The 15,217-nt window shown below is 47.9% G+C and overlaps 1 protein-coding gene across 2 annotated transcripts in view; it reads left to right on the top strand.

The window, feature by feature from the left end:
• ALPK2 (alpha kinase 2) overlaps positions 1 to 15,217 on the top strand; it is an 88,095-nt gene that overhangs the window by 50,022 nt on the left and 22,856 nt on the right. Inside the window, exons 6-7 of one of the 2 annotated variants that reach the window (XM_030868048.3) lie at positions 3,185 to 3,459; positions 4,940 to 5,028. In XM_030868048.3, the coding sequence (XP_030723908.3) occupies positions 3,185 to 3,459; positions 4,940 to 5,028 (364 nt within the window). Of the gene's footprint in view, positions 1 to 3,184; positions 3,460 to 4,939; positions 5,029 to 15,217 lie in introns of those variants that run through there. The other variant, XM_070046985.1, reaches the window with a different exon arrangement.

The following is a 15,217-nucleotide window of genomic DNA, read 5'->3' as shown; positions in this document are numbered from 1 at the left end:
ATGTTTTGTTTCTCCAGCTGTTTTACTTTTCAGTTCGACTAGCTGAGCAGATTCCCAAAGAGTCAGGTGTCTAGGAGAATAAGTGCATTCGTTTGCATCCTAGTGGAAACGGGAGATGGATTTTTGTGCTTTCCTTTGGCACTTGTGCACTCCTGGTGTAGCAATAAGCTACCAGCTGTCCTTGAACGTTCAGGCTGCCTCTGGGCCCCCCACTGAGTCCATGCTGGTCATGTATTTCCTCTTGGGGAAAATTATCCATCGCCAACACACGAGCCCATCCGCACCCAGTGATCTGCTGCCAAACTTTTAACAACCTGCCAGGGGGTTGGGGAGGCCCTGATTTGTACAGTTTTCCAATTTCTGTGGTGCAGATACTCTCATCATGGCCAAGTTTAAACGGCTAGTGTACACTGTATGTGCTGATTTTCTTTTAAGGCAAATAAAAACCCTGAAACCTCTGTGAAAACAAGACAGTACAGCTCATCAAGATGCAGTAACGTCCAGTAATTAAAGGCGAGGAGCTGGGATCTCGACTTAGAAATGGTCTAGCAAATACTGTGATATTTATCCAAAACAACAGACTTAAATACCAACTCTTCACAAACCATTCAAATGTTACACATCTTTAGTGTGTCATGTACTTGTGTAATTTAAAATCCCTCCCTATATCTGTCCCCATGCCCCCAAGAATCTAAATATGCAAAAGAATGTCCTTTCTTATATCAAAAACCAAAATGACCTTCAGAAGGAAGGTTTCTCTGTTTCATCAGCTGCGTAGCATCACTTGGCATCCCATCCCAGATTCTTGCTCTGACCTGGTTAATTTAGGTTTGCAGAGACTCGTTTCTCAAGGCTTTACCAGTCAGGAATGAGACCCCGGTAAGGATGAGGTGCTGGTCACCGCTATTGTAGCCCTGTGACTCCCACTATTGGGTTGGGGTCTAGACCCTGAAGACATCACCTTCTGCCAGCTGCTTCTCCATGAGACTGTGGGTCCAGTTTCAATGGCTCACTGGGCTGGGGAGGCCATACCTTCCTCTGCCTTTCCAGGTACCTTCAGATGAAGAAGTTTCAAATGACTGCTTTATCACCTTTCTTATCTGGAGGAATCTCTCACTAGATATTTTATTTAAATCTCTAGAGGAGGAACATAACATTTTACAAATTGATCACTAACTAAAAGTCTAATAAAAGCCCCAAATGAATGATTCAAATAAAGCACAACTTAATGGTGGCACGCGCGGCTTTCAAAGAAAAATTCTAAGATGTATTTTTCTTGCATTGTTTTATCCTGGTTAAGTGGACATTTCTGGAAATTATGGACAGGATTATCGAGGATGGTGGAGTGCATGCATGTCGTGTATTTTTTCTTAGGGAAAATTACTCATCCCCACACATACGCCCATCCCTATACAGTATGGCACAAAAAATGTTCCTTTCTATTACTAAGCAGAGAGTCTGGAACAACTTTTGTCTTTAGTTAATTAAATTTGAATTTTAAAATACACAAACTTTTAACTTTCAAGAACAATTGAATTTTAGAAACGTTGGGACTTTTGAAGGAAAACAATGTGGTAAACATAGCTCCGATTTACTGGGCTCTGGTGTACATACATAAAGCATTTCCTGTATTCTCTCAGAGGTCTTGGGGGCAAAATTGTTCATCAATCATGTAACTAGAATTAAGATTTGGGTTGTATAAGTAGCATTCCCTCTCCATTTCATTACCTAATTCTAAAATTTAACTTCAACTATACTCTTCTCTATAATTTTCTCGTTCTATTACTTAGCTCTTTCACAGATTTCATCCTATCTCCTTTAAAATTTATGTGGGAAAATGTCCCATTTACCTACCTGCTTGCCTGTTCCTCTGCCCCCATTCTCTCTAAACCCCAAGTAGGTTAGTCTTCAGGGGCATTCTGCTAGCCCTTGTGAAAGAGTTGCCTTGGAGCAACTCTCTGAATACTCTTTCACTGACACTTTCACCTCCTTTTTCTATTTGAAAATCCCCTACCTGCCTCCTTTCTTTCTGACAATAACTAGGTCTAGACACTAATCAATACTCTTTAAGAACAGTCTGTTCCCTTATACTTTTAACTAATCCCATTGGTCATAGGCTGCCCTTAAAACATATGATTGGAAAATATTTTTCAAAGAGAAAAACATTTTGCTAAATATTCTAAATAGAAAGGTGAAGTGGGATTTTCACACAACCAGATCGATGATGTCTATCTCAGAAAGATGAGTTTTCATCGACTTTTGAGGAGTGGAAGGTGGCTTTTTTACAATCTAAACAATCTTATTTCATTGAAAGCCATCTTATTTTCTTCTCTCAGCCAATCAGAAGTCTGACTTGGTCATCTCTAGTGTAAAACGCAACGTTCTGATCGAATTGATTGTCATCTGAAACACATGCAGAATCAACTCAAACAGCTGATAGAAAACTCAGTACTTTTTACAAGTAGATCCAGAATGATTCTACCTTTTTTCAACTTCCCTTCAGAGGGAGTTCTTTTTACTTGTTTTGGTTTTTTCCCACTTATTTCTTATGACTACCACAGTCATTCTTTAACAGAGGCAGTATCACCTCCAAGAGGACAAAACTGGGTCTTGGGGAGGCAAAAGAAAACTTATTTTTGTGTGTTAAGCACAGATAGCCATACCAGATACACAGTACATCTGTGGTATTAAAATTTTCTGTGGAGCAACTGGGGGGGAAAAGACTAAAAAGAATCCTTGCAGAAGTCAACAATGGAAAAAAAAAGATTGGGAAACATTGATCAGCAGATCAATGATCTAGCAGATCAGTCTTACAACTGGTACCTCCTCCCTCTTCTACATTTCATCTGTCTTTTCAACTTGCCTTGAATCACCTTGCATGATTCTGTTCACGTTTTCTGGGTCTGTCTACAGTTCCTTTCCTGGGCTCCCCAGTTCTGTTCCCCCCTCATCCAATCCACGTCTGTTCCCCTCTCCTCCGATCCACTGGGGCCTCACCTCCATCTTCTACATCCTCAGTGAACCATCTCCCCTTCGAGCTATGCCTCTGTTGGGAGTTAGCGTGGTTCCCCCTCCTAGATTCTGTAGGCCAACCTTGTCATTGTCCCTGTGTGGGAATGCTCGCTAGCCAAGGAACCGGATTGGGGGATGTTCCTGTCCAACGGAAGTTGTGTTATATCTTTAGTATACGAAGAGATTGAATTCAGCCAACTCATCTTCGGAGGAGACTTCCTCAGCGACAGCTACTTCGGGGGCCGTCTGCGCGGTCAGATCGCCACGGAGGAGTTGCACTTTGGGGAAGGGGTCCACCGGAAAGCCTTCCGCAGCAAAGTGATGCAGGGCCTCACGCCAGTCTTCAAGCCCGGCCACACCTGTGTGCTCAAGGTGCACAATGCCGTTGCCTACGGGACCAGAAACAATGATGAGCTCATTCAGAGGAACTACAAACTCGCCGCCCAGGTGGGTCCAACTGGCCTGAAAGTGCTGCTTGAGGTGTGAGACGGACCCATGATACCCTGAGATGAAAATCAGACTCAGAATCGATGGGGGTGTCTCTCTCCCTCTGGGGCATGTTTATGAGGGAGTCACTAGATTGAGGCTAAATGCTGGAGATCACATCTCAGCCTCTGAATGATTTCTTGGCCTCGTGCCAGCCAGTTGGGACTAGTCTATGTCTGGGGGCGTCTCACCAGTTCCTACCTGGGCTGGGATCACTTCTAGGAAGGCTTCCTAGGAAGCCCCATCAGACCCCTAGGGGTTTGAATCTACCTGGACTCAGAATGACATGGGAAGTGGGGTGTCCAAATTACAGTGGATGCCAGGATTCCCAGGGATCTCAAGGACAGCCAAAATCAGCGGTAGTTTCTGGAGTGTTTTGGTTTGTTTTAGGGAAAAGGAAGGAGGGTGGGAATATTCAAAAGGGTTAACGTTTGTCCTGTTTCCTGTCTTCCTGAGTTAGGTTCAATGTCCACCCATCAGCTATGAAGGGAGATTGACCCAAGTCTCTACCTAAGTTCCCTCCTGTGTTACTGAGTCGCAGGACCCTTGAGGCAAGAGGGGAGGGAGGAAAACACGATCTTCTCCCCCTGCATCACCAGCCCTCCCCCACCCCATCCATGCTTTTCACTCCATGCCAGCGCTGGCCAAGCTTTCAGGAGAGCTGGGTCTAGCTCTTTCACAAACTAGGTGCGTTCTGAATTTTTTTTTTAACCTATAAAACGAATAAGCTAGACTCAGATGAGTCTCTTGGGTGCTCTCAAACACTGTCCCTCCACGGTCATCTCAGATGTGGCAATGCCGTGTGGGACTTAGTACTCATGAAGGCAACCCCTCTTCTCTGAGCACAGGCTTTGGCAATTGTACTCCTTTCTCCTCCTTTGTTCTTCTCTTTCACTGAATATTCCTTCCCTTTCAAGTACCATCTGGCCCAGTCATGGAAAATCCCCCAGACTCCAGCCTCCCACTTAGGAAAAGCAAACTGGATTCTGCTTTCCACTCTGTAGGGCTTTTCTAAGCCAACAATCTTGGCAAGCTGTTCATTGCTTATAGCTCAAGTTACACCTTCGAAGAAGAACCTCAGATGGGGTAGCTCATGGGAAATCCAACAGTTCCCGTGCTCTATCTGACATCCTGCCCAGGGACCAGTCCCCTTAGCTCAGGGGTGAACTTCAGCCATGCGGGTTCTAGAAATTTCATAGTTCAGGGACACCTAGCCCTAGAGACCACTTGACCTTCACCCGGATGGTTCCTTCAGATCTCAGAGCTCCTCTGCAAGTGGCCAACTGTAGGCTACATTCACTGTTGCTTCTGTGCCCCCAACGAAGGGATGGGTTTGGAAATCCATTGGCTTAACCTATATTGGGAAATTTGAGCCTTACCGGGCAATGCTCTCTGAATTTCTTCTAATCACTGGGCTTTCCCATGTACTTGGGTGATCTAGGAGTGCTACGTTCAGAATACCGCCAGATACTATGCCAAGATCTACGCCGCTGAAGCACAGCCTCTGGAAGGCTTTGGAGATGTGCCAGAGTGAGTATGATTCCCCCTTGTGCCCCCCCTCCTCTAATTTGTTGCGGGACTTGCGGGGCACTGAGGGATGAGAGGGTGAGGAGAAACAGTAGGACACACATTTCAACTGGTGTCTGTCTGTAAGCTCTAAGAGGGCACACACAGCTGCTATCCTGTTCTTCACTGAGTCACCAGAGGCTTGCAGAAAAAGACTTGCTAGATATTTCAGTAAATGTGTGTATGGATGGAATAATTAAATAAATGCATATACCATGTTAAATAGAAAATGTATCTACTCTCATGGGTATTACATTGTCTAAACCATAAACAAATAGAACAGGAGTCCTGTGATGAAAATAAATATGGTGGTGTGTCAGGGAAGAATGAGCTGGGAGATCAGGAACATAGGAGCATAGTACCCGATTCCTGGAACCCTACAGAGGTAAACTACACTGACTTTTATCCACTCGTTGACTAAATATCGATTGGCACAAGCATATGTTGGGGTGTCTGGAGCTTGTATTTACTGATCTGCTTATCTGGTTGAGATCATAAAGGGGAAGAGAAAAGGCTGTGCCAGTGCACGGTGGAAACTTCAGACAGACCAGTCATTTACATATGAGTAGAAACTGGGAAAGGAGAGGAAAGAAGGAAGGGACTCTTGTCTGCATTATCTCTGTTAACTCACGAAATGGAAAAAAAAAACAACCCTGAGGTGGTATGTTGGACACACCATGTATAAAGTCTAATGCTTGCTGTTCTTCTCCAAGAAATGCTTAACATACTTAGTATACAAACAGTTCTCAGCAACTTCAAGAAAAATTAACATAATGCAAAGAAAACCACTTTCAATTGCGTTTCTGTTAAGTACGCTAAGACGGCAATCTGGACTGGGTTGTCATGAGAACTCGTCCTGTTCTTGTTTCTCTAGCCCCCTCTTCCTGCTCTGTCCTCTTCAGTTCCTCCTTGAGGAGGAAGAATCCACCCGTAATCCGTCCACCAGGCGTGGAGCCACAGCGCCCTCCCGCAGGGGCACACCCAAGCTTTGTGCAGCTTGACTCATTACACAACTTGGGGGCTTTTCTAAGGAAAAGAACACAATTATGAATATCAAGACGTGTCCGGGGACTTGGAAAGGGTCTGTGCGGGTGAAGGACAAGGGCTTAATCAGCTTCCGAGTAAATCTGTCACCGCCCTGGAGACAGATGAGGATGTTTTGGTATCCAAATACGTTTCCTTCCTTACTGTGGGAGGATTTGTGAACTCATGGACGAGGACAGTACATGGAGGAATAAGGGTCCAAAAAAGGGCATCTGTGCCTGATTCCATGTTCACTGAACCAAAATCAGGATCCTATACTGGAAACACACAGCATTCTTTTTTTTTTTTTTTAACTTTAAAAACTTTTGAAACAAAAGTTGGTATAACACCTGTATATTTTGCACCTCATTGACCAATTGTTAATTCAATATTCTTTCTGTAGATTCTGTGTACATATTCCTATATAACCACAATAGCTATCAAAACCAACACATTTAACATTGCTATAGTATCACCTAATATCCAATCTATATTAAAATTTCCCCAATTATTCCAAAACCACCCTTTTTACTAGAGGAACTGTAACTTACCATTCATTCCAGGACACTTAAAAAATTATGTATAAAACTTAAAGTAAAAATAGACATCTTAAGTGCATAGCTCTGAATATTTACATATAGCTATGTCTAAGAGACTGCTACGCCAAACAAGGGGGTCTCTTAATTATGCCGGGACAACAGGTATAATCAGGACTGATGGCTTCCTTGTGAAGCGATGCATATTACATCTTTTTGGCAAGAAGATTGTCAGTGATATACTGTGTCACATCAGAAGACACATTTCTGTTTGAACCATTCCTGGCGATGATAGGTTTGAATATTGGTTAAGGTGAACATAACCAAGTTTCAAGTTTTGTCTATAAGCGCCGTCTTCCCCAGTGTAGAAACTTATCGGAGGCCCTTTCAGGTAAATTAATTCCATTCAGTGAGTTCATATTTGTAAAATGTCTCATCTCCTTCCTTCTCTGCCCTCTTAGGGCCGGGGCTCTTTGCAGAGAGAGCCACTTCCACCGTGGCTTCCTGTCAGGTAGTTCACAGGCTTTTTTTCCCCCATGCAACGGCCAGGTTGTGTCCCCCTGTAAGCAGGAAGCGTGGAGCGTGTGGAGCGGCCCACAGTTCTGCTGTCAAGGGGCACCACGGAGTGGACTGTAGTCACTTCTCTGTCGTTAACTATCATTATAGCTGAACCCTTTTTCCGGGTGGTGTAGCCTCACCGCGGGCTTTTCGCTAATGCTTGATTCCTACGAACACACTCAGGGCACAGCATGTGGTTCCCCCAGGTGTTGGGTGGAAAATTGCCGGCAGGAAGGGAGAAGAGTGCAGAGCCCCTCCTCGGTTTTTCAAGAACCTAAGCCTGTCCGGCATGAAACTGTAATGAGCCCAGCCCTAGTGGGGGAGCGGGGAGACTTCGCCCGTGGACCACGCACCCCTGACCACACCGGCCTCCTGTGATTCCGCTGAGTCTGTCTTCTCGGCCCGGCTACAGTTCTGCTCCAGGAAGCAAGCACAGCCTCTGGGTCAGCAGTTGACACGATTGTATTAACTCCCTCAAGGAGAGCAGTAGGTCTTCAAGGGCGGGTGCCCCCTCCTCAGGAGGAGCAGCCACTTTAGGAGAATTGGTCCCATCAAAAGACATCTTTTTATCAGCACTTTCCAGAGGCAGCTCCCCCTTGTCTATCTTTTGTCTTCGGCATGCTGATAGGATCCTGGCCTCTTCTGCTGTGGCAGGAATGCTTTTGGAGGAAGGTGAACAGCTCACAGGGCTGCTTCTGTCCGTCTCACTTCCGGCCTCTGGTTCTCGGTGGTAATCGCTGGTGCCAAGCCTGCAAAACGTCTTGGTGAATCAGGCTGACGGCGTGGCGGGGGGGGGGGGGGCGGCAGGTTAGAAGGTAAGGGAGGTATGGGTGTCTTCTTCTGAGGTCTTAGGCTGTCACAACACTGTGGCATCTTTTGTGGACAGGAAGCTTTGTCATTTTTCACAGATCATTTCTTTGGGTCCCCTTTGCCGAGTCTGCCTGTGTATTTGGTTCAGCAGAAGCCCCCGTCCCTCTGCCGCTTCTGCTGACGTCGATTTGAATTTGCAGCTTGCATGTGCTTTCTGTGACTCTGGAGTTCCTCTCCTGTTCGTTTGCTCTCTCCGTTTTACCAAACTTGACTTCCTTTCTGAGCACGAGGACTCTCCTTACTTCTGAAACGGCCCCTGGCCTAAGGTCCACGCGGCTTCCTCAAAGGCCTCTGTGCCTGAAACCACGTTAGCAAAGGTGTAAGTGAGCGGGGTTTGAGAGGAGAGGGCACGGGGGGGGTGGCGCGTGTGTCTCTGGAGGGGTGGGGATGATTCGGACGCCCACCCGTCAGCCTCTAGATGCTCCGCTGAGCAGGGAGGACGTGCAGGGCCACGGAGACGTGGCCACTTGGCAGATGGCTGTAAGGGGAGGGGCAGAACAAAGCGGGGAGGGCCTCAGCTTGATCCCTGCACGGAGGCAGCCAGTGAGGGGAAAGGGCTCCCAAGCGGCGAGCCAAGGGAGGGCGGCCAGCGGGTTCCCCGCCATGCCTCAGGCTCCTCTGCAGATCCGGGGCGCGAGGTTGGGTGGTTGGCCTGCCAGGGGTGGGGATGTGTTTATTTCCAGACCGCGAAGCTGGCCCTACGCTTCCCTTTTCTGGGCGGGTGGGTCTAGAAGAGAAAACCCTCCGCATTCCGGCAGCTTCCGGTTTTGAATTTGTGAATGACAGTAGAGTCAGCGTTCTTCATGCAAAGGATCCCCCTGGGCAGGGACCATGCCTAGTTACCACCCTGAATCACGGCCAGCTCCATCTCTGGTTTTTAGGGCTATGGAACGAATAAGAACCCAGGTCAACCCTGAACACCCTTTTGCCCTGCGGCAGGGTCAGTGGCCAGCTGTCTTCAGGGCGTCCTCAGGAGGCAACCTGGATGCCCCAAATCCTGCAGAAATGACCAAGTTGTCAGAGGGAGGCTGGGGACACCCCAGGCTGATTTCAGGGGTGCTGGGAAGGGCCCTCTGCCCCAGGTGGGCCCACCAGCCCACTGGCTAATACTTGACATTTCTTTGATAAAAGAAGACACAAACGCTTTCATCCTAGAAGTAGAAATAGTGCTTAAAATGACTCCCGCCGTGATTAGTAATCAGAGAACGTTGGTGTTTGAAGGGTTGGCCACTTGGTGTCTCAAAGGACATTGTCCTGGTCCAGAAATGCTCCCGAGAGAGATGGGGCGGGAAAGGAGGCATCCTCCTCACATTTTCTCAAGGAAATACTCGTAAATGGCAGAGGAAGGTAAATATGTTCCCTTCAAAAGCTCTGGGGGCTTAACCTGAAGTAATCTGCCTGCAGAGTCGTTTCTTTGAAATGTTACCTTTTGTGTCTTTAAAATTCACTTGAATTTTGTATTCTTCCCTCTTTGTCTGTTTAATATAAAAATGTTTTCCCAGCAATCTTTGACTCAGACACCTGTGTGTAGCCTCCCGCTGAACTCCCAGGAGGAGGCAGGATGTGGGTGGAAACAGCACAGGCCCGGATGCTCTCCACGCTCTGGGAGAATCCGCTCTGCTCTGTTCTCACCCCTGGGGAAGCAGGCGGCGCCCTGTGGTGTGAGTGCAGACCCGGCCGGGGTGCCCAACTCAAGCCTCCCTTCAGAGTAAGAGGCCTTCACCCTCATCTCACTGGAAAAGGGGACTCACGTCCCCACAGAGAGAGAAATGATGGTAGTGTCTGTGATAGTATTTTTGAAGGGAGAAAGGAGGCCACCGGCCCTGCTGCCCCCATGACTTTTCCTAAGCTTGGATTTGGTTACTGAGTGTTGCAGAATTGTTCTATATCTTTACCCGTAGACATTCTGACGCAAAACCTGGGCCACTTCTGAGGCCTTTTCATGATAGGGCTCTGTGTGGTTTTACTAAGAGAATTGACACCAGCCATTCCCCTCCCCAACCCAGGTGACCATCACTGGACGCAGGTGACTGTCACACCATTAATGTTTTTTTTTGTGTGTGTGTGGCACTTAGACCCTTCCAGAAGCCTACTTTCTGAGCCTTTAAATATATCGACAGTAGTTAGGGGCCTGCATTAGGGACTTATACCTATTTGTTTACCCACTTGACAAATAATCTGTATTAAAAATATTTTTTACATTCATGAACATCAAAAAATCAGCATCTTACCTTTTCCTTGGGGTGGCTATCATGATTTCTACTTTAAGTCCTTGAAAATGACATCTGTGTGATCAACAGTTAACTAGGTGACCTCTTCTCTGACTATCTACAAGTTTGTCAGATCAGATCCTGTATCAGTTTAATGGTTGTGACTGGGAGGGGTGCTACTGGCCTCTAGTGAGAAGCGGCCAGAGGTGTTGCTAAACATCCTACAATGCACAGGACAGCCCCACAATGAGGAATTATCTGGCCCCAAAGTTCAATAATGCTGAGACTGAGAAACTTTGTCCTATATAAACATTCATTCATTTTTGCCAAACACTGTGCATGTACCATGCGCCAGGCTTTGTTCCACGCTAGGTGATGGGCACTTAACGAATACAAAGAAAACGCAATAGGTTCTTGCGCCTCACAGCCAGTGGGAGTGCAAGGCATGCAGGACAAAACCCAGTGTGCTGGGGCTTCCCTGGTGGCGCAGTGGTTGAGAGTCCACCTGCCGATGCAGGGGACATGGGTTCATGCCCCGGTCCGGGAAGATCCCACATGCTGTGGAGCGGCTGGACCCGTGAGCCATGGCCGCTGATCCTGCGCGTCCGGAGCCTGTGCTCCACAACGGGAGAGGCCACAACAGTAAGAGGCCCGCATACTGCAAAAAAAAACAAAAAACAAAAACAAAAAGCCCCAAAAAACAAAAACCCAGTGTGCTGGCATGAAGTGCAAGGAGTTATGGGGACATGGAGGAGGTAGGGGGTCTGGAAAACCTCCCAGGAGGAGGAGGGTGTTGAAGAATGAGTAGGAGTTTGCCAGATGGAGAGCAAGGGTGGAGAACTGCCAGCAAAGGGAACAGCGTGTTCAAAGAAAGAAATGAAGAGCTGTGAAAGAAGGTTTTCAAGGAGATGGAAAATGCTCAGTAAATCTAGAGTACTGGCAGGGTAGAAAAAAGGGGGGCAGAGAAAGAGGCCAGAGGCAGGTTGGGGGTCAGAATGCAAAGAACCTTCAATGCTCAGCTAACGAGCGTCGGGGCGAGAGGGAGACAGGGGCTAACCAGAAGCTTTCAGCAGGGGAGCCTTGAGCAACGCAGCAGACACGTTGTTGTTCTTGTTGTTGTTTTTCGGTATGCGGGCCTCTCACTGTCGCGGCCTCTCCCGTTGCGGAGCACAGGCTCCGGACGTGCAGGCTCAGCGGCCATGACTCACGGGCCCAGCCGCTCAGTGGCACGTGGGATCTTCCCGGACTGGGGCACGAACCCGTGTCCCCTGCATCGCAGGCGGACTCTCAACCACTGCGCCACCAGGGAAGCCCCTGTTGTTTTTAATAGAGTTTAATCTTTGGAATAGTTTTAGGTTCACAGCAAAATTGAATGGAGGGGACAGATTTCCCATATCCACTCAGGCTCCACACATACACAGCCTCCCCCATTACCAACATCCCCCAACAGACGGGAACGTCTGTTATAATTGAATCTACATTGACACATCATCGTCACCCTAAGTCCACAGTGTACATTAGGGTTGTACATTCTGTGGGTTTGGACAAATGTCTAATGATACTATAACGTATGATAACTGTAATGTATCATACAGAGTAGTTTCATTGCCCTAAAAATCCTCTGTGCGGATGTGGCTCTTAGAGCTATCTGTCCGTCAGCAATGGATGTCCAAGGACAAGGCCCAGAGGCTGGACGTGGTGAGGCCAGTCTGAAAGTTGTTTCTGTTGCCCAAGAAAGAGGCAGTGACAGTGGAACTAAGCCATGGCCATGGGGAGTTTGAGAGGAAAGAATGGGCTTGCGTGACATTCGGTAGGTAGGTGTGTTTAACCAGACTTCATGGAAGGAGTAAAAAGGGAGAGAAGGTTGACTCTGAACTTGGGAGACTGGGTAGACAATGCCACCACTTGAAGACAGTATAGGCAGGGAGAAGACTCACGTAGGTGTAAGGCGAGGTGAATACTTTTGCATGGGCCGAGTCTGAGGTGTGTGGTCTCTGTGGCCCATCAGACTGCAGCAATTCAATCATCTAAGCCTGGAGCGGAAAGAGAAGGGAGGCAGTGCGCTGGTTTGCTGGGCATCTGCAGACGGAAGATCACAGCAACGTGCAAGTGGTGGGCTTACCTGCGTAGAGTGCATAGAACAAGGGGAGGGAAGGACCAAGGATGGAAGCTGGAGAAACACGAACATGCAGGGCTCGGAGTCAGTGCTGAGCAGGGGCCGGCAAATGCTCAGGGGCAATGTCAGTGCAACAAGAGCCAGGAGGGGACACTGTCCCCAGAGTCCAGGCACGAGGGTGATTCTGGAGGGCAAAAGGGGTCAACACTGTCAGAAGCTTATTAGTTATCTATTTAATGACGTACCGTATTGGACAGGGAACTCTAGTCAATACTCTATTATGGCCTCTATGGGAAAAGAATCTAAAGAGAGTGGATATATGTATATGTATAACTGATCCACTTTGCTGTGCAACAGAAACTAACGCAGTGTTGTAAGCCAACTATACGCCAATAAAAATTAAACACACACTGTCAGATGCTGCGGAAGGGTCCTGGGGAATAATCAGAGGCCATCAGAATGGATGACCACAGCAGGCGGGGACTTTGGAAGATGAGGGGTAATGGGTCAAAGAGGGAATTGGAACTGAGGCCATGGATACAAATGGAGGCGCTCCTTTCAAGAAGTGAAGGAAACAAGGAAAATCAGAATGAAATCTAAGGGCAAAGTCCCCCCAAAGGAAGGGTGGTGCTGGTTGTTTTTAAGATGGGGAGACAAGAACATGTTTGTGACCTTGAGGCAGAGAGAAGAAACAAAAGAATTCACCTACAGAAGACAAAACTTGAGACCAGGGGTTGGCAAACGCTTTCTGCAAAGGGCCAGATAGTAACTATTTTAGGCTGTGTAGGTCCATAGGCAAAATCAACGCTATTACGTAGATGCTTATGTAACAGTAAAGAAAACCAGTAGCTACAAATCTTTATTGATGAATTATACAGATTTCCGAATAGAAGAATGGAATTCTTTCTTTTTAAGTGGCATTTTGCTAACTTTTTAAAGTAACTTTGCTTACATTTGGGGTTCAGAGTTAGTGTTCCCTAAAAGCCAATCAATTGCAAATGTTCATCTGTAAAAACCATTCTTGTGGGCTGTATGAAAACAGGCATCTGACTGGAGCTGGTCCCTAGGTAACAGGGTGCTGACCCTGCTGTACACGTATTTTCCTGCGGTGAGTAGTGGGTGAGGTGGGTTCATGTATACCATTTCACAAGCTCTCATGCAATTTATTCCTCACCTGGTGACAAAAGGGAACGGGCAGTTGTGACACCAGATCTGTTCAGTGCTGGACTAACTGCATCTGGGAAGGGGTGGGGGGGAGGCAGAGCATCACTTGGTGGAACTCAGAAGCGTCAGGGAAGCCTCAGGCCAGGCCAGGTAGGGTGCAGAGAGGACCAGGACGTGGGACTCGGACTGGCTTGTGCGGGTGCGGATGGAGGGAGCCTGAGCTGTGGGTACCAAGCACAGGCGTGGAGTTGTTGGATGGCTTCTCCCTCTTGCCTCCCACTCTGCCAGCTTATCCCTCCTTAGTCTTCACAACTCAGGCCACACACACCTGGCTGCTGACTGTCTTTATTAGCTGGGAGTTGGGGGTTAGATGTCCCTCCTCTGGGCACCTCCCCAACGACTGCCCTTGGAAAGCAGGGACTGTGTCTCTCGTCTCCCCTCCCCTGAATCTTTGAGATCCTGGCACAAGCTATTCAGCAGATTTTTGTTGAAGGGAAAGAATGCAAAGGTAGAGTTGCCAATCAACTCTACAGACGTTGGGGTGGAGGCAAATGACTAGTTCAGTTTTAGCCGTGTTAAATTTTTTTTTTCTTTCTTTTTTTGCTGCGTTGGGCCTTTGTTGCTGTGCGTGGGCTTTCTCTAGTTGCAGCGAGCGGGGGCTACTCTTCGTTGTGGTGCGCGGGCTTCTCATTGCGGTGGCTTCTCTTGTTGCATGGGCTCTAGTTGCGTGGGCTTCAGTAGTTGTGGCACGTAGGCTCAGTAGTTGTGGCACGTAGGCTCAGTAGTTGCGGCACGTGGGCTCAGTAGTTGCGGCACGTGGGCTCAGTAGTTGTGGCTTGCAGGCTTAGTTGCTCTGCGGCATGTGGGATCTTCCTGGACCAGGTCTTGAACCTGTGTCCCCTGCATTGGCAGGCAGATCCTTAACCACTGTGCCAGGGCAGGGAAGTCCTGCCATGTTAAATTTGAGACGGCTTTTAGACATCAAGTGTAGATGGAGAGTAGGCAGCTGGAGATGTGAGTTGGGAGTTAAGGGGCGAGGTCTGGGCTGGAGATATAAATGTGGAAACTGCCGACATATAAACTGTATTTAAAACAAGGAGGGTCAGTAGGGAAAGTGTGCAGAGTGAGAAGAGCTGTGCCAGGGTGTAAAGGTTGGGGAGAAATGAGGAACCAGGAAAGGAGACAGGAAGTAGCCAGTGAAGCAGAAAGAAAACCAAGAGGAAGTGAGTTTCTGGAAGCCACGGGAAAGTGTCTTAAAAAGAAGTGAGAGATCCAGTGTCCAGTGCCATTGAGGGCGAGTGAGATGAGGGCTGAGAAGGGACAATTAGCCTCAGCAACATGGTGCTTGTGGTGCCCTTGACCGAGGCTTCTTTAAGCAGGAAAGTCACTTTGAGTGGATTCAAGACTGAACGGGAGGGAAGGGATTGGAGACAGTGAGTCTACAACTGATTTGGGTTTTGACGTAAACGGTGAGTCGGTAGTGGGGGTGGGCTATGAGGTCCACAGGCTGAGTAGAGTTATTACTCCCTGTTGCCGTTGGGAATGAGTCTGTAGGGGGAAACCCTGGTGGGAGAGAGAGTGGGGAGCCGTCACTGGAACGATATCCTTGAGCATCAGGGAGGGGTTGGGATCCAGGGCACCAGCGGAGAGATGGTTCAGGTAGCAGCAAGGAGGGC

This window comes from Globicephala melas, chromosome 13, assembly GCF_963455315.2.
Source record: "Globicephala melas chromosome 13, mGloMel1.2, whole genome shotgun sequence".
NCBI lineage: Eukaryota > Metazoa > Chordata > Mammalia > Artiodactyla > Delphinidae > Globicephala > Globicephala melas.
Note: the sequence above shows the minus strand (reverse complement) of the source record. Positions and strands in the feature narration are given on the sequence as shown.